At 49.3% G+C, this 25,645-nt stretch overlaps 4 protein-coding genes and 1 pseudogene across 6 annotated transcripts; 4 read left to right on the forward strand and 1 right to left on the reverse strand.

Annotated features, from left to right (window-relative positions):
• Window positions 1-6,283: 6,283 nt before the first annotated feature.
• On the forward strand, window positions 6,284-9,159 carry LOC112892955 (pectin acetylesterase 5-like). Its single transcript, XM_025960068.1, has 12 exons — window positions 6,284-6,507; window positions 6,601-6,683; window positions 6,949-7,075; window positions 7,310-7,389; window positions 7,466-7,555; window positions 7,659-7,783; window positions 7,857-7,917; window positions 8,020-8,073; window positions 8,148-8,225; window positions 8,295-8,400; window positions 8,486-8,631; window positions 8,743-9,159. Exons 1-12 carry the CDS (start codon window positions 6,318-6,320, stop codon window positions 8,854-8,856), a joined length of 1,254 nt encoding a protein of 417 aa, XP_025815853.1. The 5' UTR covers window positions 6,284-6,317; the 3' UTR covers window positions 8,857-9,159.
• A 719-nt stretch (window positions 9,160-9,878) lies between these two features.
• LOC112892953 (pectin acetylesterase 5-like) lies at window positions 9,879-13,789 on the forward strand. Its single transcript, XM_025960065.1, has 13 exons — window positions 9,879-10,231; window positions 10,316-10,398; window positions 11,273-11,399; window positions 11,592-11,671; window positions 11,745-11,834; window positions 11,949-12,073; window positions 12,159-12,219; window positions 12,355-12,408; window positions 12,498-12,575; window positions 12,666-12,771; window positions 12,874-13,019; window positions 13,118-13,211; window positions 13,658-13,789. The coding sequence occupies exons 1-13, from the start codon at window positions 10,030-10,032 to the stop codon at window positions 13,714-13,716; spliced, it is 1,305 nt and encodes a 434-aa protein (XP_025815850.1). The 5' UTR covers window positions 9,879-10,029; the 3' UTR covers window positions 13,717-13,789.
• LOC112892956 (pectin acetylesterase 5-like) lies at window positions 13,786-16,452 on the forward strand. 2 transcript variants are annotated; one of them, XR_003228724.1, is made up of 12 exons: window positions 13,786-14,053; window positions 14,130-14,212; window positions 14,428-14,554; window positions 14,656-14,735; window positions 14,813-14,902; window positions 15,023-15,147; window positions 15,222-15,282; window positions 15,406-15,459; window positions 15,535-15,596; window positions 15,683-15,788; window positions 15,874-16,019; window positions 16,139-16,452. XR_003228724.1 is itself a non-coding variant. In XM_025960069.1 (12 exons), the coding sequence occupies exons 1-12, from the start codon at window positions 13,915-13,917 to the stop codon at window positions 16,250-16,252; spliced, it is 1,203 nt and encodes a 400-aa protein (XP_025815854.1). In that variant the 5' UTR covers window positions 13,787-13,914; the 3' UTR covers window positions 16,253-16,452. The 2 variants fall into 2 exon arrangements, 1 of the variants encoding a protein (XP_025815854.1); XM_025960069.1 differs by having other exon boundaries at window positions 13,787-14,053; window positions 15,535-15,612.
• A 2,400-nt stretch (window positions 16,453-18,852) lies between these two features.
• On the forward strand, window positions 18,853-21,882 carry LOC112892959 (annotated as a pseudogene).
• Window positions 21,883-22,011: 129 nt separating this feature from the next.
• LOC112892958 (probably inactive leucine-rich repeat receptor-like protein kinase At5g48380) lies at window positions 22,012-23,315 on the reverse strand. Of its 2 annotated transcripts, none has more exons than XM_025960074.1 (2): window positions 23,139-23,315; window positions 22,012-22,989 (listed from the first exon to the last, which is right to left on the reverse strand). In XM_025960074.1, exon 2 carries the CDS (start codon window positions 22,915-22,917, stop codon window positions 22,096-22,098), a length of 822 nt encoding a protein of 273 aa, XP_025815859.1. In that variant the 5' UTR covers window positions 22,918-22,989; window positions 23,139-23,315; the 3' UTR covers window positions 22,012-22,095. The 2 variants fall into 2 exon arrangements, with proteins under 2 accessions (XP_025815859.1, XP_025815858.1); XM_025960073.1 differs by having other exon boundaries at window positions 22,012-23,000.
• Window positions 23,316-25,645: the final 2,330 nt, after the last annotated feature.

Here is a 25,645-nt window from a genome sequence, read left to right on the forward strand (position 1 = left end):
TGCCACTGATGCGGGTGGTCTGGGAGGTCTCCGCTCCGACCTGGACGGTCTTCACGGGAACATCGTCTGTGTCGGACGGACAGACCCGCGGTGCCTTGGCTAGAGCCTTGGCACGTGAGGTCGAGGGGTCGGACCCCTGGGCGCCAGCTGCAGGGGCAAGTCCTGTTGCCAGCGCATGGAGCTTTTCAACCGCCACTACAGCAGCGGCACGGTCACTCTGGACAGTGAGGACGCCTGCCGGAGAAGGCATCTTCAGGACCAGGTACCCGTAGTGGGCGACGGCCATGAACCGATACAGGGCCGGTCTGCCGATGATGGCGTTGAAGGGGAGGTTAACTTTCACAACCTCGAACTGCACGTTCTCGGTACGGAAATTATCCTCCGTCCCGAATGTAACCGGTAGGGTGATGGTCCCCACCGGGTACACGGGATCCGGGCCCACTCCTGAGAATGGGCGTGATGGAGCCAGCTTGGACTCCGGGATCTGCAGGTGCTTGAACGCTGCATAGCTGATGACGCTGAGGCCGGCGCCTCCGTCAATCAGCACATGGTGAAGGCGGACATTGGCGATAGTGGGTGCCGTGATGAGCGGCAGCACTCCAGCGCCCGCCATATTCTCTGGGCAGTCAGATGGCCCGAAGGAGATGGTGGTGCCCCTCCACCGCTGGTGGGGCCCCGCCCTCGGCACCCTTGGCTTTACCGAGAGAACCTCCCGGCGAAGGGCCTTGACGTCCCGCCGAGAAACGAGCCCTGAACTGCCACCGTACATAACGTACAACTTCTTGCGGCGCTCGTCCCCACCGGACTCGGAATCGGACTGCTGGAAAAGTCCCTTGAGGTCTTTGTTGGGGGCTTGATACCCCAACTCCCTCTCAGTCGCAGCTGCGTCGGCATCGGAGGCTTTTTCCTTACCGGACCGCCGCGGAGGGGAGGTGCCTTCCTTAGAGGCTTGGTCACGCCTCTTACTGAGGCGCTCCGCGAGCTTCTGGATCTCGCGGCACTCGGTGGCGCTGTGGCGAGCCCCTGGATGAACAGGGCACGACCCGGGGTCTATGCGCTGCTGTCGCGGGCGCTTGCCACGGGAGTTCTGGCCCCCGTTCGTCGCAGCTGCAACAACCGGACCCCCAATCCGTGACTTGTCGAAGCCACGGTTCTTCTTGTTCTTCTTCTTGCCACTGCCAAGGGCAGCAACACTGGGCCCACTCGTTTGAGCAGGTCCTGCATGGGTTGTAGAGTGCCATGCACGGCCTTCTGCAGCCCGAGCGCACTTGTCCGCCAGAGCGAACAGGGTGGTGACGGCTTCCACTTGGTGGGTCGCCAGCTTCTCTAGCATCTTCTCGTCTCGGACCCCCTGTCGGAAGGCCGTGATGATAGATGCATCGGAGATACGTGGGATAGTTCCACGTACCTTGGTGAAGCGGGAGATGAAGGCCCGGAGGGTTTCCCCAGGTTGTTGCCTCACGGCGTGGAGGTGGGCCTCCACGCCATGCTGCTGGTACGCACTGGCGAAGTTCGCCGTGAACTGTGCGCAGAGCTCACCCCAGGACTGGATGGATCCCGGGGTCAAATTCATGAGCCAGGTCCGGGCTGGCCCGGTCAAGGCTACATGAAAGTAACTTGCCATGACGGCTTCGTTACCTCCTGCCGCCGTGATGGCGGTGATGTAGACCTGCAGGAACTCTGACGGGTTGGTGGAGCCGTCATATTTTTCCGGCAGGTGGGGCCGAAACTTGGACGACCAGGCGACTGCGCGAAGGTGGTCTGCGAGCGCTGCGCAGCCCACGCCCGACACCGGCGCCTGGGGGAGTCCTTGCGGCCTGGCCGCAGCCGCATCGAGCTCGGACGCAAGGTCCCGACCCTCAATATTGAGCCGTCGGTTGCGCGCTCGCTCGATAGAGACCCTGGCGTCCTCTCCCACATGCCTGTGGTTGAGCTCCGCCCGGAGGTCTTTGGTCCGTGCACTCCTCACGGACGGTGAGTGCACGGAACCGGATGCGCCGCCCTGGCGACGGCACTGCCTGGAAACAGACCCCCCCCCCCCCCCCCCCCCCCGCAGAGCCTGGGGAAGCCTGTGCCAGGTTGAGAAGACGGTCGACGCCGTCACGCCATTGCCTGTGCGCGTCTGGCGAAGCCGCCTCTCCAGGGGGGTTGCGGAGCAACTCCCTGGCTGCCATGAGGGGCCCGCTCGGTGCGGGCACCGATTGGGCCACTGAGGCCCGCTCCGCCGCACACGGTGGGGCAACACGCGGAGCCGCTCTGGAGGCGAGACGGCGAGAGGCGTGTGGTGCCGTGGACGCCACCTCTTCACCAATCAGGAGGTCATGGTGACCGTTTTCCTGTGCCATCGCGGCCTTGCACTTCGACCAAACGCGAACCAATCCTAAGCTCCCCTACCTGGCGCGCCAAATGTCGGAGGAATTCTCTAGCCGGGTGGCGGAAAGCACCCGCCTAATCCTAGTCAAGGATGGGTTTGGAGGAGACTTAGGAGCGCTCGATCGGTGTGCGGATGAACACAGGAAGGACGCAAGGAATTTAGAGTGGTTCGGGCCGCCGGAACGTAACACCCTACGTCCACTTGGGAGTTGTATTGACTGTGAGAGCCTTGGGTAGAACTTAGCCTGGACTTGTGCTTGTGTATCTGAACCCTCCTGTTCTAACGAGTGCACTCTCCCTTTTATAGTCCAAGGGGAGTGCTTACACTAAGCGGGGCCCCGACAGGTGGGCCCGACCAACAGGAGCTGTTCTATGAGAGGTATGGAGGTCATCTCCTCGAGCTCCTCTTCGTAGTTTTCTCGATCGAGAAGTTGATGTGCGTATCTTTAGCCAGGATATGGCCGTGTGCAGCCTTGTCTTGTACAGTGTCCGGCGTCAGCGTTGCCTAACAGTGAAGCCGTGCTGTCACTGTTAGGATGGGACCTCCCGTCAGGCAGTGAAGCAGCGCTGACCCGTTGCGTACGCACTGTCGCAGCGCACGCCTTGGCTCGCCCATTACAGGCCATCATCACGCACGCGGCGCCGTGACGGGACTGTACACAGTCCTCGCACTGTGCACGGTGATACGACGCGCCGTCTTGGAAACAGGCGGTCTTATACCGTGGTGTCAGCCTACCTGCCCCGTGTGTCAGTGGCAGGCCGCTCTTTTTGACTTGGGCGCGCCCAGCCCAGCTACCGCATTAAATGATGGTAGGTGGAGAGGTGATCCGCAAGGAGCCTCCAAGTTTCGGCCCCACCTGCCGGTACGCACTGGCGAAGTTCGCCGTGAACTGTGCGCAGAGCTCACCCCAGAACTGGATGGATCCCGGGGTCAGATTCATGAGGCAGGTCCGGGCTGGCCCGGTCAAGGCTACATGAAAGTAACTTGCCATGACGGCTTCGTTACCTCCTGCCGCCGTGATGGCGGTGATGTAGACCTGTAGGAACTCTGACGGGTTGGTGGAGCCGTCATATTTTTCCGGCAGGTGGGGCCGAAACTTGGACGGCCAGGCGACTACGCGAAGATCACACGTGGCACCCCCGGACCTCCCTGAGGAGGCCGGGTCCACGGAAGCTACCCGAGGGCTCTTCCAACCTTCCTGGGGACGTGGAGACCCCTGACCCAGGGCAGCACGGGGAGGGTCCGGAGACCACGGTACCGGCTGTCAGGCCCTGGTCGTATGCCACGCCCCCCAAAAGCCGAGGGGGAGATTACGTATTTGTGAGTTCTTAAGGGCCTGGACACCCTAGCAGGAGGTACCCCTGCCTGTATGTACCGACAGAGAAATTTGTGCTATGTCGCATGTGCTCCCTCCAACCACAATCAAACTAATGTCTAGATTGTCGACGTAGCACTTTTAAATTTTAGTTTTTTTTTCCAATGGATCATTCTATACTTTTTTTACATGAACCCGACAAGCAAGAGAGTTACCAATTATTAAGACAAAGCCTATGGTCTGTATAACGACCGGAAATGGTTGAGCATCAGCAACAATAACAACATAATGTCCTATATAAGAACAAAGCTAGAAACAATTTTAGAAACAATAAAACAAATAACACTGGCTAGTTGGATTAGGAGTTTAAAGCATCAGCACACACCACACACCACCGCCGCACCGTTGAGCCACTTAGGGTGTGTTTGGTTCAGCTGTGAGCTGTGAAAAAGTTGCTGTGAGATGACAACTGTGAAAAAACTGCTGTGAGATGGCAGCTGTGAAAAAGCTGAACGCTGTTTGGTTGAAACTACTGTGAAAAAGCTGAGAGCTGTTAACTAACCATTCTATTAATTTCCAAATATCAATTAGCCATTTTAGCTCTCAATTTTATTAATTCTCAAATCTTAATTAATCATTCCATCTCTCAATTATATAAATTCCCAAATCTCAATTAGCCATCTCAAATACGTATCAAGGGGATGGGCAAGATCCGACGGCCTGCGAGTCAAGGAGCGAGCTCCGGCTGCTGCGGCGGTATCGTGCGTTCTACGCGTTCTGATGGGGAGAGTTGGGAGGGGTGGAGAAAAGAACATGAGCGAATCGGTATCACTTAACGGATGGCACTTGCGGGTAATTTCGGCGACTTTCCATCACCTCCAACGCTGTGAAAGCAGGTTCAGCCTGCGGTGGAAATTGCACACGGAAACGCAGCTGCTTTTGAAAAATCAGGTGTCGGCTGAGCCTCCTTTGGTTCGGCTTCAGCGTTTTCACCGCAAACACTGCCTGCCAACGCTGAACCAAACGGAGCCTTAATGTCTTCGTGCTACATCACCATCAAAGCCAATATCCATCACAACACATCAGCAATGAAGGGCCACGATTTCATTTTTCACAAATGTAGTTTCATAAAAATATACATTTACGAAGCTAAAATTGTATTTTATAAACATTAGTCTCATAAATATTTTCAACAAAATATATTAATTAAAGTCTGTATTTTATAGATCGTAACAATATTTTTTCCACCGACGAATCGAATTGCCTGCTGCCAGGAGGTGAGTTGTAGAGAAAGCCGCCCCGCAGTTAGTAATGCACCTCCACCATCACATTTTTTTTTTCGGACACCTCCTCCACCACGTTCTGTCGTTCTTCTCCGTCCGAGACTAGGATTCGGTGACTTTTTCCTTCAGCGAGTCACCGCGTGAATGGCGCGTCGGTTCGAAAAGGACAGCCCCAGTCATTATAGCGATGGTACCGTAGAAGCTACTGTAGCAAAAACGCTGTTGCGAAAGGGAGACTCGATACTATAGCATGGGTACTATTCATACAGATCTAGCCGTTAATCTTATCATGGACGGCTTTTAGAGGATGGTAAGTTACCGCTGCAGCACTCGGTAACTTGCTCCCTCCGTTTGAGGGTCTTGCAGACTCTTCGAGTCGACTGCGTAACTTGGAGGGTGCTGTCCCCGTTGCCGACCTCGATCTGTGGTATGGCCCGCCAGTGGATGGACGCAGGTCGGTGAGCAGCTTTTGACCATGGTCTCCACCCTCCATCCACATATTTGCTCTAGCTTAGTCTATCTTCACCGGTGTTCTGTAAAGGGACCGCTTCTTTAAAATGGCGGATAATGTAGCATCCGTAAAGCTCCAGCGGTATCCTCCATCCCGTGCGGTAAAATAGAGGAGGCCGTCTGCGTCCCGCACAGAGGAAGGAGGGACCGGCGTCCTCCATCCCTGTCGCCCCTTCCACGCGCGGGAGGAAACTGCCGGCGCGGGAGGCGGAGGAGGGAGGAGGGGCGCGGGAGGCGGGAGGCGGGAGGAGGGGCGGCAGGGCGACGGGCGGAGGGGCCGGGGCGGCGGCGCGGAGGAGGGGCCGGGGCGCAGGAGGAGGGCGGGGGGGGAGGGGCGGGGCGGCGGGCGCGGAGGAGGGGCTGGCGCGGGAGGCGGAGGAGGGAGGAGGGAGGAGGGGCCGGCGCGGGAGGTGGAGGAGGGCGGCGCGGCGCGGGAGGCGGAGGAGGGAGGCGGAGGAGGGCCGGCGGGGCGGCTGGCGGAGGGGCGGCGGCGCGGAGGAGGGGCCGGCGCGGGAGGCGGAGGAGGGCGGCGCGGCGCGGGAGGCGGAGGAGGGAGGAGGGGTCGGCGCGGGAGGCGGAGGAGGGCGGCGCGGCGCGGGAGGCGGGAGGAGGGAGAAGGGGCGCGGGAGGAGGGAGGAGGGGCGGCGGGCGGAAGTTGGAAGAAACTATAAAAAATTGAGATTATGGGGGTATAGAAGATGGAAATAGAGGATGTTGTTGGAGTTAAGTTTGGTACAGAGAATGAATCTGATGTGGAGGAAAAGGAAAGGGGATGAGATTTAGAGGATCTGGAGATAGCCTTACACGGCTACACACGCACACGCGCGCGACGGCCATGGCGACCGAGCTGCTGTCGCCGCTCCTCCCGCAGCGTCGACGGGGCCTCGCTGTCGCCGTGGCGGTGCCCCTGCTCGCGCTCCTCCTCGTCGTTGTCATCTTCTTCCACGCACCGCTTCCGACGACGGTGAGCTCTCCGGAGCGCGTCGACCTGACCCTGGTCGCCGGCGCACGGGAGAAGGGCGCGGGTAAGAAGTCCCTAACTGTAGCCTCATTTCCTTTTTAAGCGTCCCCGATGTCTGAACTGGTTATTGATGTGATGACGCATCAAATCGTTGCAGTGTGCTTGGATGGGAGCCCGCCTGGTTACCACCTGCGGAGAGGCTTCAGCTCCGGATCTCACAACTGGCTCATCTATCTTGAGGTGACCGAATGTTCTTTTCCAATTGTGAATTGCTGTTGTTATCATGAATGTATAACGTGCATCTCAGAGGCTGGGCGTCCCATGTTCAATTTTGCTAACTGAAATCTGTAAAGAAATTTCTGTTTTTGGATGAAAAGGTAGCTGAGAATTGAGGTAGTAAACCCGCTGACCCAAAAAAAAAATGGTTGAACTTAAATGACTTCTTTCCAGCATGATGGGATGCGATGTCTAGCTGGCTTACAGATTTTCCATGGACAAATCTCAGGGAGGAGCTTGGTGCAACACCGCAAAAAGTTGCTTTGCACGCACAGTGAGCAGCTTTGGTTCATCCAAGTTTATGAGAGCAGTAAAGTTCAGTGGGATACTCGGCAATGATCCCCTAGAAAATCCTGGTATACAAAGTTGCTTCTGTCATGGATTTCCTATTGCTATATTAGTCTTCATCAAGATGCTTCTTTTAGGGAGCATCTACTAGTCTGCTATCGTTTTTCATGTCGCAATTAGTCATCTTCGAATTTGGACTAATGCAGATGCAGAGTCGCGTTGTGTTGGTCTTTTCTTAATCGTAAATATTTTGAATTGACTTGTGAACTTGTGATGCTACTAATTTTGTCAGTCGTGATCAGATTTCTACGACTGGAATATAGTTGTTGTAAGGTACTGTGACGGTGCATCATTTGCTGGGGATGCGGAGGGTGAAGATCCGGTGAATTTTCTTAATTCTGATTTGAGCTGCCCATCTTAATCCACAAACTGATGCTGTGCTAGTAGCATCTGTATAGGATGGAACCAAACTTTTCTTCAGAGGATTGCGTATCTGGGAAGCAGTTGTTGATGAACTAATGGGAAAAGGAATGGACACTGCTAAACAGGTTTTCGTTGATTTCGTATGGTTTGTCCAAAAATTACACATAGCTTGACCGCACAAGTCCTAATACAGAGCCGTGTCCAACTTTATTTCCCCCCATTTTCCAGACCTTGCTTACAGGCTGTTCTGCTGGTTCTCTAGCTGCATTGCTGCACTGTGATAATTTTCGTCGACGGTTTCCTCAAGAGGTTTCAGTTAAATGCCTTTCTGATGCTGGATTTTTTATCGACGTGTGAGTCTCTAAAACTTAGTATAGCCCATTAGCATTATACTTGTACTAAATGAAGTACATTTCTCTGCCACAGGAAAGATTTATCTGGAGAAAGATCCATATGGTCGCTCTTCAATGAAGTAGTTCACCTTCATGTTAGCTTTCGAGAGATCCTTTTTCCAGGATGCATGACAAAACTTCATATATGTAGTTTGGTAGTAAATGTTGGTTGACATACATTTTAAAATTTCTTTCAGAATGTTAGAGAAGTTCTACCCAAGGACTGCCTCCAAAATAAGGATCCAACAGAGGTATGTTCCCATATCTAATTCAATTATCTTTATGATGTTCTTAAACCATTTCTCTGCTGACATGTTGCTCCCAGTGTTTCTTTGCTTCTGAACTGATTAAGAGCATCAGCACCCCCACATTTATTCTGAACTCAGCTTACGATTCTTGGCAGGTGATTTCAATCTTTATATTTCTTCCCACTACTCAAATGGTTAAAACCCTAACTGCTTCTTCTCTCTAGATACAAAATGTTCTCGCACCAGATGGATCCTATCCTGGACAGGCATGGTCGAGTTGCAAAACAGATATTCGGAACTGCAGTTCCACACAAATTGATGTGCTGCATGGTGAATCAAGCTTGCCAATCCCTTAGCTTTCTATAATCATTGTTGATCATCTTGTTAGTTCAGATTTTCATTCTTCGTGTTGCAGGATTCAGGAAGAAATTAGTCAGTAAATTGAAGGTTGCTGAAGATAAGAGGAACTGGGGGCTGTTCATCGATTCATGCTTCACACACTGTCAAACGCCATTCAACATCTCATGGCATTCGCCGATCTCACCAAGACTTGATGACAGGGTGAGGTTTAAACCATTTGAACAGCACACTGCAATAGCTTCAGTACTGCTGTTTTCTGTGTCTTCACTTGGACAGATATCTTCTGAATTCCATCTGTTGTTTGCATAACAGACTATCGCAGAGGCTGTTGGGGATTGGTATTTTGGTAGAAGGCAAGATGTAAAACTAATCGACTGCGAGTATCCATGTAATCCCACATGCAGCAGTCGTCTATCAACTGCTTGATTCACTCAGGACCGCGCTGATATCACCACTTTTTCCTCATTTTTCGCAGTTTTTTTACCTCAAGTACAAGTTTGTTTTGATGTGGATTCAATAATTTTTTTTATAAGACCTGCATTAAGCTGAACACGACTTTGAAGTACTAGAAGTCGTACTTCCATCAGACTCATAAGTCAGAACGGATGTGCACCGAAACTTTCAGGAACTTTGCCTTGTAACTTCCACATTCAAAGGCCTCCAACTGCGTCCAGACTCCGGGGATTCAAAATTTTGTTTCTGAGAAATACAATCAGCGAATGTTCTGAACTTTCCAATTTCCATGGACATCACAGTTAAGTTTCCGACATCGGAAAAGTTTCTGGACAAAAGAGCGTTGAAGCTAGAAATTGCAAGATTCAGCATGTTACAACATCTCGCACGACGAACTTATGAATTTGAGGCATGTAACAAGATATTTGAGCAAATTTGTACTGGACCGAATGAAAGGTTGTAGATCAATAGCTGATTGCTAATAGCCACACCAGCTGCAGCAATGCCTGCATGTTACAGTCTCCGTAGACCCCAAGCTTAAAACTGGCGTGAGAAAAATGTTCATAACTTCGGACTTTGGAGGTCGGTAATCGCTGGCTGCTGGCATATTAGCCACAAGACCACCAAGCATCCAACCGCAAATATGCTCGACCATATCGTTGGCTACAGCCCTGCGCGACCAAGCTCCGGCCGCCGCCCTTCCCGCGGCGTCGTCGACTCGCCGAGGTGAGGCTTTTAGGGACTCGTACTTTGGTAGAAGCCGAGGAGGGAAAGAGATCGACTGCAAGTATCAATGTAACCCCGCATGCATGTAGCACCCACCTGCCAGCTGCCTACAAGATCTTCGACGAGGGCTTGAGAATTTTCTCAGGAGTCAGGAAGATTCAGACACCTCGAGCTGCTTATTGCTTATTTTTGGACAACTGGTATCGAGTTTCCACAAATCGTCGTCTTGCCGACCGTACACGGCGGAGCGGCGGAGTCCAATCCGCGTCAAGAGTCGTCGTCCCAGGTCTCTGTAGACTTGTCGTCTGGAGGTAGTTGCTGCGTGCTACTCACTCCTATTTGAACCCGGACCCACTTGGCGGCTTGACGAGCTATATAGACTCGACGACGCTCACAGCCAGCCACACCGTAGTTCCGGCCATGGCGATCGCCGAGCACATGTCGCCGCTCGTCGTCCGGAACCGTCGACCTGCAGGCCACCCTGTCGCTGTGGCTGCGCCGCTGTTCGTGCTCCTGGCCCTGCTGGCCGCCTTCTCCGGCTCACCCGTGGCGGCGGCGGAGGACTCTTCTCCGGTGCTCATCGAGCTGACGCTCGTCGCCGGCGCGCAGGAGAAGGGCGCAGGTATACGATGTCGCCGCCTTGATTTCTTCCATTCCGGGTGAGCTTGTTCTTGACGATCTGCATGCATGTGTGCGTGCGTTGCAGTGTGCTTGGATGGAAGCCCTCCTGCTTACCACTTGCAGAGAGGCTTCGGCTCCGGATCCCAAAGCTGGATCGTCTTTCTTCAGGTGACTGGTTATATATATATATATATATATATATATATATATGGAAAATCCATTCTACACGTAGTTGTAGCTACTTCCGTACATGTATCTCATAACACAGAACGTATTTGACCCAACAAAAAAGCTTAAGCTTGTACGTGAAGCATGTGATCATACTAGAATATCTATGATGGTATATATTTTAAGTATGTGACCATACATGGAGTATATGGATATACTTTTTATATACTAATACTAATGTATCATTATAATATATTAAAAAATAGGGATGCTTTTGAAATTTTTTGTACATATTCTTTTGAAGTATTTTAGAATTAGTATATGAACATACTTAAAGTGATAAATAAGTACGTGGATATTACGCAAGATGGTACGTAGCTAAAAAAGAGTATAGATAAAGCTTGTTTTATATATATATATATATATATATGGACTCATAAATCATAATCGCAGCTAGCCGGCCCGGTTGCACGATGGGACGTTTAGTAGATTCCGTGGCGCAGCATTGCTGATTTTACATTGATGATGAAATGGAACTCAGGGTAATATATAATTATATATTAAAAAATAGGGATGCTTTTGAAATTTTTCGTACATATCCTTTTGAAGTATTTTAGAATTAGTATATGAACATACTTAAAGTGATAAATAAGTATATGGATATTACGCACGATGGTACGTAGCTACAAACGAATATAGATAAAGCTTGCCATATATATATATATATATATATATATATATATATATATATATATATATATATGGACTCATAAATCATAATCGCAGCTAGCCGGCCCGGTTGCACGATGGGATGTTTAGTAGATTCCGTGGCGCAGCATTGCTGATTTTACATTGATGATGAAATGGAACTCAGGGAGGAGCTTGGTGCGGCACCACGGAATCCTGTTCCACACGTAAAATGACCGAATATGGTTCGTCCAAGTTTATGGAACCAACAGCGTTTGAAGGGATACTGAGAGACAAGCAACCGCAAAATCCTGGTACGTGTGTAGCCGTGTAGGTGCTTCTTTCATGGATCCATTATCTAATCTTCAGAAATTTTCCTCTTTCAAAGAGCTCTAATAGCCAGCTAGACCGCTTTCCATTCGTCTGAACGAAACTTCTGAACTGAGTTTTGATGCTTCTGCAAGCTCAATGTGTATTTTCACTAGCTGGTGTTGTACTGTGATCAGATTTCTACAACTGGAATAAAGTTTTTGTAAGGTATTGCGACGGGGCATCGTTTTCTGGGGATGCAGAGGGTGAAGCAGAGGTGATCTTTCTAGGTTCTAATTTGAGGTGCCTATCTGAATTCCTCAAACTGATGCTGGCTTCATTTGATGTAGGATGGAACCAAATTGTACTTCAGAGGATTGCGCATCTGGGAAGCAGTTGTCGATGAACTCATGGGAAAAGGAATGGACACTGCTCAACAGGTTTGACTATTAATTTTCAGTATTCCGGACTTCCGGTGCAAGCGCCTTCTGGTAATGTAACCATTAGTTCTGATCAGAGCCATGGCCAACTTCATTTGTGTTGTCCATTTTCAGGCCTTACTTGCAGGGTGTTCTGCCGGTGGTCTATCTACCCTACTGCACTGCGATAATTTTCGTGCAAGGTTTCCTCAAGAGGTTTCAGTCAAATGCCTTCCTGATGGTGGATTCTTTCTTGACGCGTAAGTCTCTGGACATTAGCATAGCCTACTAGGGTAATAAGGTCGTACTTGTACTAAATCAAGTATGACATCTTTTCCGTAACAGAAAGGATTTATCGGGAGAAAGGTTTATGCGGTCGGTCTTCGATGGTGTTGTTCAGCTTCAGGTTAGCTGTGGACTGGAGTTGTTCATCTTCAGGCCTTTTCCCTTTTATGAGCCATGAGATGGAACAGTTTCGTACAATGTGTGCAGCTTAGTATCAAATGGTGATTGAGTTGAATTTTTCTGAATTTTATTGCAGAATGTTAGCAAAGTTTTGCCTAAGGACTGCCTGGCAAAGAAGGGTCCGACAGAGGTATGCAGTTGTAGCTGGTCATTGTCTATGTAAATACAGTTCTCCTTGATATGCTGCCAGGCTCATTCACCACCTTAATTTGCTCCCAGTGTTTCTTCCCTGCTGAACTTATCAAGAGCATCAGCACCCCCACGTTTATTGTGAACTCAGAATATGATTACTGGCAGGTGATTACAATCTTACTAATTGGTAATTGCTCCTTGTACTTGTCAGTTTGGTAGTATTCTAACTGCTGTAAATATGCTTATACTTTCCAGATCCAAAATGTTGTTGCACCAGTCGGATCCTATCCCGGAGACACATGGTCGAGTTGCAGAGATAATATTGGGAACTGCAGTTCCAAGCAGATGGATGTGCTGCATGGTTAGCCTAGCTTGTCAATCTCTTCTGTTTTCGGGCCTTCGATTGGTGGTGGCCATCATGTTTTCCGTGACACAATTGTTTTCTTCCTTGGCCGTGTTGCAGGATTCAGGTGGAAACTCATCCATGAGTTGAAGGCTGCTGAATGTAAAAGGGACTGGGGGCTGTTCATCGATTCATGCTTCAACCACTGTCAAACTCAATTCAGCAGCTCATGGCATTCGCCGACCTCCCCAAGGCTTGGTAACAAGGTGAGGTCTAAATCACTGAACTGTGAGTGCACTGCAATAGCAAAGCACGAGCTCGTTCCTTTTTTTTTCTGATTGTCTTTTTTTTTTTGGCGGAGCAGACAATTGCGGAGGCTGTTGGAGATTGGTACTTGGGTAGAAGGAAAGGAGCGATGAAACAGATTGACTGCAAGTATCCATGCAACCCCACATGTGGTAGTTAGCTGCCCCCCCATAACCACCAGCGGACTGAGCCGGGATTTGTAGCAGTCTTCCTTCAGTTTTTACGGCTTGTTTCCTTCATCCCGGGTTTGTTTTGTCGTTAAACACAAGCTTTAATGTAAGTGGAATTTTCCTCTTACCTGTTGCCAAGTCCCCAAGTTGAATAAAATAATACAGAAAATATAAAGAATAACAATCTTGATTCTTGACCCAAGAAATTATGTTTGACGACATGAATGCCTGAGATTTCACACAAGCCCACCTGGGCCTACCTTGATACATGTTCAAATACTATCGTTGTACCTGACAGAGACATCAAAAAGAATTCTGATGATGTATCTACTGTTTGGGATTTGGAGAATAAACTTGGTTATCTTTTGGATTTGGAGAAAGTATGCTATGCTGCATGGTTTGGGACAACGTTTTTTTTTTCTGCGAAGGAATCGCGTACTGTTTGACTATGCTAAGCTGCCAGTTCGGTGGGAATGGGAGCGAGTGATGTACTGACGGGGATCTTGATCTGGAGGTGTAGCAGTTGTTGTGGAGAAATTTCACCACGCTCCACCAGCTTGAGGCGTCGAGTCGACTGTGTGATTCGGTCCACATTGGCGAGCTGCGGTTTGACCCGCTAAGTGTATCTGACGATCAGGTAGTCAGCCCAAGCTTTGGGCTTTCAGCTTTCACGCAAGCGACGGCCATGGCGACCGAGCTGTTGTCGCCTCTCCTCCTGCTCTTGCTTCTGGCCGTTGTCACCTTCTCCTGCTCGCCGGTGGCGGCGAGGACTCCGGAGCTCGTCGAGCTGACCCTCCTCGCCGGCGCTCGGGAGAAGGGCGCAGGTATTCGGCCGCCTCCTTTCCTTTTCAATCGACTGGTGAAGCTGGTCGCTGATAGACCTGTATCGTATCGTTGCAGTGTGCTTGGATGGGAGCCCGCCAGGTTACCACCTGCAGAGAGGCTTCGGCTCCGGTGCCCACAACTGGCTCGTCTACCTTCAGGTGAACTGTTTTTTTTTTCTCCCAGTGAAATTTGCTGCGTTTTCATGAATTTAGCATGCACCGCGAAAACTACTGACCGAAATCTGCCAGCGAGAATTCGTGACAAGAATGGTTCAACTTAAATGAGTTTCTTTCCAACATGATGGGATGGGACGGGATGGAGTCCCTAGTAGACTGAAGACCCCGTTACAGACTTTGTATTACAAAAATCTCAGGGAGGAGGATGGTGCAACACCACGGAAAGTTGTTCCGAGCGCAAAATGACCGAATTTGGTTCATCAAAATTTATGGAAGCAGTAGAGTTCACTGGGATACTCAGCAATCGGCACCAAGAAAATCCTGGTATAAAAAAGTTGCTTCTGTGCATTAGGGTTTGAATTGAGTTGCAATGTCTACTACCTTCTGAATGTTCCTTCAAGCTAATTCCAATCAGTTGTGATCAGATTTCCACAACTGGAATATAGTAGTTGTAAGGTATTGCGATGGGGCATCATTTGCTGGGGATGCTGAGGGTGAAGATCTGGTGAATTTTCTGAATTCTGAATATGAGAAGCCCATCTTAATTCATATAAACTGATGATGTATCGGCATTTATGTAAGGATGGAACCAAACTTTTCTTCAGAGGATTGCACATCTGGGAAGCAGTTGTTGATGAACTCATGACAAAAGGAATGGACACTGCTAAACAGGTTTATGTTGGTTCCATATAATTTGACAAAGAATTTTACAAAGCTTTAGCACTAGTAATCCAACCACAGGTCCTAATCATGAGCCATGTCCAACTTCATTTTCTCCCCCACACTTTCCAGGCCTTGCTTACAGGCTGTTCCGCTGGTAGTCTGGCTGCACTACTGCACTGCGATAATTTTCGCAAACAATTTCCTCAGGATGTTTCAGTTAAATGCCTTTCTGATGCTGGATTTTTTATTGATGAGTAAGGCTCTAAAAATTACTTTAGCCCATTAGCATTGCACTTGTACTAAATTAAATACAATTTTTCTGCCACAGGAAGGATTTATCTGGAGAAAGGTCCTTGCGGTCGCTCATCAATGCAATAGTCCACCTTCAGGTTAGACATGGAAAAGAGTCGTTCCCCTTCAAGAGATCTGTTCCAGGATACATGTCATAAAATGGTTTTGCATGCAGTTTGGTAGTAAATGTTGATTGAATCATATTTTTTGAATTCTTCCAGAATGTTAGAGAAGCTTTGCCCAAGGGTTGCCTTGCAAATAAGGACCCAACAGAGGTATCTTCCCATATATCCAATCTAGTTCTCTTTGTGATGTTCCTAAATTCACTTACTGACATGTCGTTGCTCCAGTGTTTCTTTCCTGCTGAGCTGATAAAGAGCATCAGCACCCCCACATTCATTCTGAATTCTGAGTACGATTCTTGGCAGGTGATTTCAATCTCTAAGATTCTTTCCACTTGTCAAGAGTTTAAAATTACTTACTGCTTCTTCTCTCCAGATACGAAACGCTCTCGCGCCAAATGGATCCTATCCTGGACAGGCATGGTCCAGTTGCAAAGCAGATATTCGGAACTGCAGTTCCACACAAATTGATGTACTGCATGGTTAGCCAATATCTTTGTTATCGACGCAAATTTGGAGGTCATGCTGTTACTTCGACAATGTAGATTCTCATTCTCTGAGCTGCAGGATTCAGGAAGAAATTAGTCAGTGAATTGAAGGTTGCTGAAGATAAGAAGGACTGGGGGCTATTCATCGATTCATGCTTCACCCACTGTCAAACGCCATTTAGAATCTCATGGATCTCACGGATCTCCCCAAGACTTGGTAATAAGGTGAGGTTCAGATCACTGAACTCTACACTGTGAAAACGCAGTCACTGTTGGTTTACTGCCTCTATTTTGCCTGGATTTATATCTCCTGAATTCTTTTCTTTTCCTTTTTCACATGACAGACTATCGCAGAGTCTGTTGGGGATTGGTATTTTGGTAGAAGGGAAGAAGTGAAATATATTGACTGCAAGTATCCATGTAACCCCACATGCAGCAGCCGTCTGCCTACTGCTTAATCCACACAGGACCACACTGATATTACCCGTCTTTCCCCCATGTTCACAGTTTTAACCTCAATTCCAACTTTGTCTAGTTGAGGTTTCAAAAAGGAACCTTACCCCTTTTTTTATAAGACCTACGCTAAACTGAACACGATTGGAAGTACTATGTTGCATACTTCTGGACCACATGATGATTTGAATTACAGTTATACTCAGGACTCATTGTGCTATGAACTTGCTGCCAATTGGAAAGGTTATCGAGGGACCGATATGGATGTGGATCCACCACCTGGACTCGCCGTAACCATCAACTTCCAGGGGAAAAAAAATTAAAGCTCCCAAGGCCTGCTAAATCCGCCAGATTACTCTAAACTTGGCATCAATTCAAACCCTAACTAATCTACCCCATTCGCAAAATGCGATTAGCCAAGGGGACCCGGGAACTCACCTCCACGCTGTCCGCGCAGCGGCTCCATGCCACCGTCGGCCCTCGCCTCACCCGTCGTCCTCCAGTTCTCCTCGCCATTGCTGCTCCGCTGAGGCGCTGGTCTTCGCTGGGCTGCGGCGCTCGCCGACGCGTGTGGGGAGCGAAACCGTGGGGCGCCGCGCACCAACGGGCCCACCCTTCCTCAGAAAGCCCAAGCCGACAAGCCCATCCGCCAAGTCTGATTGCACGCTACGGTCAGCCCGCATTGACGAGCTGGGGCCCACGTTTGGTTGCAAATCAGGGCGGGCCCGAGCTTTAGGGAATACTGCAAAAAGAATCCAGCCCACTTGAAGTTTTTAAATTTAGGTCATAATTTCAGATTTAATCATCTGTTTTGCACAAATGTTTCATCGAATGTCAATCCCCGACCAAAACTGGAGTTATTGAAGACAAAAACCAGAGTTGTAGGCATTTCTTACGGAATACTCTGCCTTAAGCAAGAGTTTATTCAGTTCTGAGTCCTAAACCATGCATTAAGCAAAAGTCCAACCGCAACTATGCTCTATCAATCACATCGTTTTCTTTTATGAACTAGTATCAATCATATCGTTGGCGACAGCGCCCCAAGGCCATGGCGGCCAAGCTCCGGCGGCCGCCCGTCCCGCAGCGTCGTCGACCAGCCGGCGTCGCTGTCGCGGCGGCCATGCTCGTGCTCTTGGCCGTGGCCTCTTTCTCCCACTCGCCGGTGGCCGTGGCGACGGGCGCTCCGGAGCTCGTCGAGCTGACCCTCTTCCGCAGTTGGCTCGTTTATCTTCAGGTGACAACGGATCGATCGGTTCTCCCGACTAAAATAGTTTGACTTTTTGCGGAGCGGACGATCGCCGAGGCTGTTGGGGTTTTATATGTAAAGCTACTTTAATTTTGTGCCGGAGCAGACGATCGATCGCCGAGGAGGGAAAGAGATCCATGTAACCCCGCATGCAGCAACGAGATGATCTACGACGAGGGCTTGCTTGAACTGAGCAGCCAAGAAGATGATTGATGGTGGTAGTAGCAGTAATGCGTCGACTCATGAGTCATGTCTCCCGGGTTCAGCCGACAAGACTTCACCATAATGGCAAAATGAACAGACAAGTGGGCCCATCCGGAAGCACGCCCGTGGGTCCCGCCTGTAAGCGAGCGCAAACTTGACAAGCGGTCTCTCTGCAGAGTGTACACTTGTGCTTTGGAGGTACCTGCATTGCTGCGTCCTACACTCCTATTCAAACCCGAACTACTCACTTGGCGGCGGGTTCCATCCATTGGCGTCCACGATCGATCGATTCCGTGATTCCGATCCGTCACGTGGCTTGACGAGCTATACGGACTCGACGACGCCAACAGCCACGCCGTACGTAGCTGGAGGCCATGGCGACCGCCGAGCCCACGTCGCCGCTCGTCGTCCGGAAGCGTCGGCCTGCAGGCCACACAGTCGCTGTGGCGGCGCCACTGCACGTCGTGCTCCTGGCGCTGCTGGCCGCCTTCTCGGTCTCAACTGTGTGGCGGCGGCGGCGGCGGACTCTCCTCCGCGGCTCATCGAGCTGACGCTCGTCGCCGGCGCGCAGGAGAAGGGCGCAGGTATATGATGATGTGGCCTCCTTAGTTGATTTCTTCCGTTCCGGGTGAGCTTGTTCTTGACGATCTGCATGCATATGTGCGTTGCAGTGTGCTTGGATGGAAGCCCTCCTGCTTACCACTTGCAGAGAGGCTTCGGCTCTGGATCCCAAAACTGGATCGCCTTTCTTCAGGTGGGTGACAGATCGTGGTGGCTAGCCGGGCTACATGCATGGCATGGGTTCAGTCTTGCACGATGGGATGCACGTTTAGTAGATTTTGTGGCACAACATTGCTGATTTTACTTTTACATTGATGAAAATGGAACTCAGGGAGGAGGTTGGTGCAGCAGCACGGAAACTTGTTCTCTGCGTAAAATGACAGCAAGTGGTTCATCCAAGTTTATGGAACCAGCAGGGTTTTTTGGGATACTCAACGCAAAATCCAGGTACGTGTAGCCGTGTAGGTGTCTATTAGTCTTCAGGAATGTAGTATACCTCATTCAAAATAGCACTACTAGTCAGGAGTAGAACGCTTTCCGTGTCCCTATTATTCATCTCGGTGGAACTTCTGAATTAAAGAGCATATTGTTTGGATTGCGGGTGAGACCACATTTACCTCTGTTTTGTGCCAATCCAACCGGAAAAAGAAAATCTGATCCAGAGGCAACAAAAAAAATACGACGGATGTCGAGCTCTCCTCGCCTCACCGTCGCCGCAGCCCTCTCTATCGTTCGTCGCCTTCCACGCTCATGGTGATGGGGGAGCTCCTCTCACTGTCCCCCTCGCGCCCTCTAGATTAGGTGGTGATGGACGAGATGCCGCAACGTACAGGAGGCTGCGTTCCGCCCCTGCCCTCCACCCACTTCCCTCGTCACACTCCAAGGCGCTGGGGCAGTGATTTGGTCGCGAGATGAGATGAGAAGAAATCAGCGGCAAGGGCGAAGGATCATGAGGAGCCGATTAGCCGAAGTAGAAAGAAGCCTCCTCTCCGCGGCCATGGGGGATTCCCAGGTGTGTCAGTCAGTCGTGAGCCCATTCGCTCGATCTGGTTGGACTCCTGTGACTCAGCTTCCTAACCCATCTAGTACTTCTCCGTGACAAATACAATTGATTTGTTTAGAAATATGCTCAACAATGGGTCGGCACTGAAATGTTGTCAACAGCATCGCCGCTCTGGCATTCGAAGCTAGCTCGTTGGTAGCATCAAAGATGAACGTACTCTGCTTCAGATTCATCTCCCTGCAACCCAGATCTGATTTCTAAAGATGAATCTTGTCAACACATGATTTAATTCGTTTGGATGACTAATCATATGCTGTGTGTAATTGTGATTATGCAGTTGCCATGTTTTTTATTTGGTATAGAAATTGGTGGTTGCCTGGATATATTGTTTGCCATTTGGTACCCAAAAAACTGCTCTCTGAAATTGATGCTTTTTTCTGAATTTTTACCCTTAAATTAAGAGCTAAATTTATTAATTTTTGAACTCCAATCTTGTACTCTGTTTTGAAATATCATTGATTCAGCCATGCTCGTGCTTATTGTGATACAATAATAATACCTTGCATAGCTGGTTTCTGCTTACCCAAACAACAACTTTCCAGGGTAAAAATAATCCCCTATATTCCAGAGGTTTTCTTGTGCACAAGAGAATACAGGTGTAACTCAGTTACATGTGTAAAGAAATACAAGACTGCCAAACAGGGTTAAGTTTTGATGCTTCTGCCACATCAGTGTGTCTTTTCACTAATTTCAACTGGTATGTGAACTGTGAATCTGTGATCAGATTTCTACAACTGGAATAACGTTTTGGTAAGGTATTGCGATGGGGCATCATTTTCTGGGAATGCAGAGGGTGAAGCAGAGGTGATTTTTCTAGGTTCTAATTTGAGCTGCCTATCTGTCTGAATTCCTAAAACTGATGCTGCCTTTAATTGATGTAGGATGGAACCAAATTGTACTTCAGAGGATTGTGCATTTGGGAAGCAGTTGTCGATGAACTCATGGAAAAAGGAATGGACACTGCTAAACAGGTTTGACTATTGATTTTTCCCATTCCGGTGCAAGCGCCTTCTGGTAATGTAACCACTATCTGTGGTCAGAGTCATGGCCAACTCCATTTTTGTCGTATACTTTTCAGGCCTTACTTGCAGGTTGTTCTGCTGGTGGTCTATCTACCCTACTGCACTGTGATAATTTTTGTGCAAGGTTCCCTCAAGAAGTTTCAGTCAAATGCCTTCCTGATGGTGGATTCTTTCTTGATGCGTAAGTCTCTGGACATTAGCATACCCCACTAGGGTAATAACATTGTCCTTGTACTGAATCATTTATGGCATCTTTTCCTCAACAGAAAGGATTTATCGGGAGAAAGGTTCATGCGTCGGTCTTCGATGGTGTTGTCCAGCTTCAGGTTAGCTGTGGACTGGAGGTTTTCATCTCCAGGCCTTTCCCTTTTTATGGGGCATGAGATGGAACAGTTTCGTATGCGTGCAGCTTAGTATTAAATGGTGATTGAGTTGAATTTTATGAATTTTGTTGCAGAATGTTAATGAAGTTTTGCCCAATAACTGCCTGGCAATGAAGGATCCGATAGAGGTATGCAGTTGTAGTTGGTCATTATCTATGGGATTATGTGGTCCTTCATATCCTGCCAGGCTCATTCACCAACATGTTTTCTTTATTTATTTGCTCCCAGTATTTTTCCCCTGCTGAACTTATCAAGAGCATCAGCACCCCCACGTTTATTGTGAACTCAGAATATGATTCTTTTCAGGTGATTACAATCTTACTAGTTGCTCCTTGTACTTGTCAGTTTGGTAGCATTCTAACTGCTGTAAATATGCTTATACTTTCCAGATCCAAAATGCTGTTGCACCAGTAGGATCCTATCCGGGAGACGCATGGTCGAGTTGCAGAGATAATATTGGGAACTGCAATTCCAAGCAGATGGATGTGGTGCACGGTTAGTCTAGCAGCTAGACTCTAGCTTGTCAATCTCTTCTGGTTTCGGCCTTCATTTGGTGGTGGCCATCCTGTTTTCTGTGACACGGATCGTTTTCTTCCCTGGCCGTGCTGCAGGATTCAGGAGGAAACTCGTCCACGAGTTGAATGCTGCTGAAGGTAAAAGGGACTGGGGGCTGTTCATCGATTCATGCTTCACCCACTGTCAAACTCACTTTAACAGCTCATGGCATTCACCGACCTCTCCAAGGCTTGGTAACAAGGTGAGGTCTGAATCTCTGCAATAGCAAAACACGAACTCGTTTTTTTCCTTATGATTTTTTGTTTTTGGCGGAGCAGACAATTGCAGAGGCTGTTGGAGATTGGTACTTCGGTAGAACTGTAGAAGGGGTGAAACAGATTGACTGCGAGTATCCATGCAACCCCACATGTGGCAGTTAGCTCTTAGCTGCCCCCATAGCCACCAGTGGACTGAGCCGAGATTTACAGCATTCTTTCCTCATTTTTTACAGCTTGTTTTCCTTCATCCCATGTTTGTTTTGTGGTTAACCACACGCTTGTAATAATCAGAATTTTCCTGTTACCAGTTGCTAAGTTGAAAAAAATACAGAAAATATAAACAAAAATCTTGATTCTTGAGCGAAAGAAATTATGTTTGACAACATGAATGCTTGAGATTTCACACAAGCCCACCTGGGCCTACCTTGGACGGAATTTTTTTTCTGTTCTTGACGAGTTTTTTACCGGTCTTGTAAACATCATCAGCAGTCGTGTGCAGACCTCCATCTGGGTTTGGTTTGCATGATGCCCCAAAATCATTTCAGAAGTGAAAAGTGTTGGAATCATCATTACATAACAAGTTGCGAGTTTCCATATCAACAGATGCGGTAGACATATGGATGGAGCCTTCGGGCGAAGACGAACACGTGCGGGAAGTAGAACGCCACCACGAATCCCACCACGAACCCGGCAGCGGCGCCAACAACAACGAAGTCGTCTTTGATCATGTCGTTGACGATGTACGATACCAGACTCGAGTCGTTTGTCTTGCCACAATCATCCAACGGTGGGCCGCAGAGCCCTTGGTTACCAGAGAAGCTCGACGCCGGGAACTTGGACAAAGACGAAGGAATAAGCCCAGACAACTGGTTGTCTGCGACATTGAGCGATGCTAACCGAAGAAGCTCATCGAAGTCCCTTGGAATTTGACCGCTGAGTTGGTTGTGCTGAATGTTCAGGAGGTTCAGGTCTCTGCAGATGTCGACTGGGATCTCACCTGAAAAACTGTTGTAGGAGAGGTCAAGAGATGTCAAGTATGCCACCTGCTGCGCGATGTTCCAAGGGATGGGTCCTGAGAATTTGTTGTTCGACAGGTCCAGCCCGAACAAGCCTGTACAGTACTCGAGACCTCGAGGGAACTGGCCTTCAAGACCCAAGCCGCTGAGGTTCAGCGCGTGAACCCGGCTGTCGTTGGGGCTCCAGCACTCCACACCTGTAAACTGGCATATGAAACCTTTGGTGGTGGTGTTGAAATTCCATGAGGATTCCAGTATGCCGTTGGGATCAATCACTGACTGTTTTAAAGTCTTGAGGCATTTGATATCAAGCTCGGAACCAAAGCACGACGATGATAAGCTGGTCGTGCTCAAGAGGAGCAGCCACAGGAGGAACTTGGTATTACCAGCCGTCCCAGACATGGTGGAGAAGCACAAAGCTTCTCTTAACTGGAAAATGCTTAACTGACTCCACCTGATCAGAAGAAACTGTTCCTGCAGAAGCACTAAAGACGCAGATGCTTCAGAGCAGCCTCCAGATTGGTAAAATAAAAAAAAGGGTGAAGTTACAGCGTTGTTATTTTGGTCCTCTCACCGGTGAAATACCAGATGTTCCGTAAGGAGTGTGAGAAATAAAAACTCACCGGCCGCTTCCGCTAGGTTTGATGAATGATGGAGGCTGCAGGGCTTGATGAGCGCGGTGGAGATGCCCAGAATCCGGCCGGTGGCCGCCGGGTCGGAACGTATCCCAGCCGGGGCGGAGCTCCTGTTCCTCCTCCCCTCGCGACGAGAAGAAGAGAGACACGGAACAGAGGAGAGGAGAGGGGCCGGGCCGGGGTGCATCGATTCGATCCCCATTACAATCGATTGGGTCAGGGGCAAAACGGGTAGATCAGATGGCCTGGTCTGTAAAATGAAAATGAAAAAGAAATTCGCGAATTGAGAAAAAAGAGGAGAAATCCTTCAACTCGAAATAGGTTATATTTTGAAATGCTCGCGAACTGTATGTTAAAAAAAATAAGATATGCGAATTGGATGTTAAATATCAAAATTTCTCCCGCGGTAGCGGGTAGAAGTTGCAGCGCGTGAACTTGGTAGGCGGGCGCCCACATGGCCCACTGGTGCATACTCTACTCTGCTTGACTGACACTCCGAATGGCATGTCCTCCGCGGTCGGCGCGCCACCGACACCAACGGTGGTCGTTGTGCGGGCGCGACATAGCCCGGCCGGATTTGCTACGCGACTACGCATCTGTACACGGCACGAGAGATGCCCGGCCAAATGTCCATGGGTTACATATTGCCCAGCGACTATATGCTAGTAGATGGTAATCATCAAACTCGCACGCGGAAGATGCATGCAGGGGCGCCGCGCCGGAGACTCACTCCCACAGAAGACGAACCTGTGCGGGGCCTGCGGGGAGTAGAACGCCGCGCCGAACCCCATGACGAAGACAAACCCGACGGTGCTGGACGGGCTGCTTCTTGCACTCGCGGTCCAACGGCGGCCCGCATGTAGTGGCTACTACGGTAGATGTTGTTCCGGTGAAATATACTGCTACTTTCATACTATGCCGGCTATTCGGATAGATCTCTTTACGGCGCATATAGAAAAGATCTAACCGTCCATTAGAAAAGATAAAATTATCATTAATAACTTATTAGTAACTTAATATAAATTAAGAAAATTTTTTATAATTTTATTTATTGAAACTATTTTTAGCATATTATAACACTTTTAGACCGTTACATCAGGAATTAAACCTTACAGTGAAATAAATTTTTCATATTACTCTTAGAGCATCCGGAGTGTAAACGATCGCTCCCGCCCTCAAGCTGGGCCGCACCCAGCATATAGTTGGGAAAATTCCCTAGAAGGCCCTCAAGCAAATGACGCTTCCTTCTATGGCCCTGGAAAACTGAGACGCCCTTTTGTGGCCTCCTTTTTATTTTCGTTCTCTTCCACAGCCCTCCCATTACATTTGCAGTTAATTCCCAGTTAAGTGACTGTGAAAAAACCATAGTACCCCCAAGCGAAATCCCCTGCAAGGCCCTCAAACAAATCACGCTTCCTTCTATGGCCCTGCAAAACTGCAACTTACTTATTTGACCCTGATGAGCTCAAAATATTTCCTACATTTGAAGCACAAGAAGAAGAAAAATAGGCCCTCCGCGCGTCGCGCCCTGGGCAGCCGGCTACTCTGCGCGCCGTGCCCCCCTCCGCGCGCCGCGCCCCTGGGCGCCGGCCACTCCGCGCGCCACGCCCCCCTCCGCGCGCCGCGCCCCTGGGCGCCGGCCCTTCGCGCGCCGCGCCCTTCCTCCGCGCGCCGCCCCTCCGCGCCCCCCCTCCACGCGCCGCGCCTCCGCGCCCCCCCTCCACGCGCCGCGCCGGAGACTCACTCCCACAGAAGACGAACCTGTGCGGGGCCTGCGGGGAGTAGAACGCCGCGCCGAACCCCATGACGAAGACAAACCCGACGGTGCTGGACGGGCTGCTTCTTGCACTCGCGGTCCAGCGGCGGCCCGCATATAGTGGCTACTACGGTAGATGTTGTTCCGGTGAAAAATACTGCTACTTTCGTACTATGCCGGCTATTCGGATAGATCGCTTTACGGCGCATATAGAAAAGATCTAACCGTCCATTAGAAAAGATAAAATTATCATTAATAACTTATTAGTAACTTAATATAAATTAAGAATATTTTTATAATTTTATCTATTGAAACTATTTTTAGCATATTATAACACTTTTAGACCGTTACATCAGGAATTAAACCTTACAGTGAAATAAATTTTTCATATTACTCTTAGAGCATCCGGAGTGTAAACGATCGCTCCCGCCCTCAAGCTGGGCCGCACCCATCATATAGTTGGAAAAATTCCCTAGAAGGCCCTCAAGCAAATGACGCTTCCTTCTATGGCCCTGGAAAACTGAGACGCCCTTTTGTGGCCTCCTTTTTATTTTCGTTCTCTTCCACAGCCCTCCCATTACATTTGCAGTTAAGTCCCAGTTAAGTGACTGTGAAAAGACCATAGTACCCTCAGGCGAAATCCCCTGCAAGGCCCTCAAACAAATCACGCTTCCTTCTATGGCCCTGCAAAACTGCAACTTACTTATTTGACCCTGATGAGCTCAAAATGTTTTCTACA

Source organism: Panicum hallii, chromosome 5 (genome assembly GCF_002211085.1).
Source record: "Panicum hallii strain FIL2 chromosome 5, PHallii_v3.1, whole genome shotgun sequence".
NCBI lineage: Eukaryota > Viridiplantae > Streptophyta > Magnoliopsida > Poales > Poaceae > Panicum > Panicum hallii.

Coding starts and splice junctions, on each gene's coding strand:
- LOC112892955 (XM_025960068.1), top strand. CDS start 6,318: ATGGCGACCGAGCTGCTGTCGCCGCTCCTCCCGCAGCGTCGACGGGGC. Junction 7,076..7,309: donor TGATCCCCTAGAAAATCCTG/GTATACAAAGTT, acceptor AGTCGTGATCAG/ATTTCTACGACTGGAATATA. Junction 8,401..8,485: donor ACAAATTGATGTGCTGCATG/GTGAATCAAGCT, acceptor TTCGTGTTGCAG/GATTCAGGAAGAAATTAGTC.
- LOC112892958 (XM_025960074.1), bottom strand. CDS start 22,917: ATGTCTGGGACGGCTGGTAATACCAAGTTCCTCCTGTGGCTGCTCCTC.
- LOC112892956 (XM_025960069.1), top strand. CDS start 13,915: ATGGCGACCGAGCTGTTGTCGCCTCTCCTCCTGCTCTTGCTTCTGGCC. Junction 14,213..14,427: donor ACTGGCTCGTCTACCTTCAG/GTGAACTGTTTT, acceptor CAAAAATCTCAG/GGAGGAGGATGGTGCAACAC. Junction 16,020..16,138: donor CCCCAAGACTTGGTAATAAG/GTGAGGTTCAGA, acceptor TTCACATGACAG/ACTATCGCAGAGTCTGTTGG.
- LOC112892953 (XM_025960065.1), top strand. CDS start 10,030: ATGGCGATCGCCGAGCACATGTCGCCGCTCGTCGTCCGGAACCGTCGA. Junction 12,074..12,158: donor GGTGGATTCTTTCTTGACGC/GTAAGTCTCTGG, acceptor TTTCCGTAACAG/AAAGGATTTATCGGGAGAAA. Junction 13,212..13,657: donor TCCATGCAACCCCACATGTG/GTAGTTAGCTGC, acceptor TTTTCTGCGAAG/GAATCGCGTACTGTTTGACT.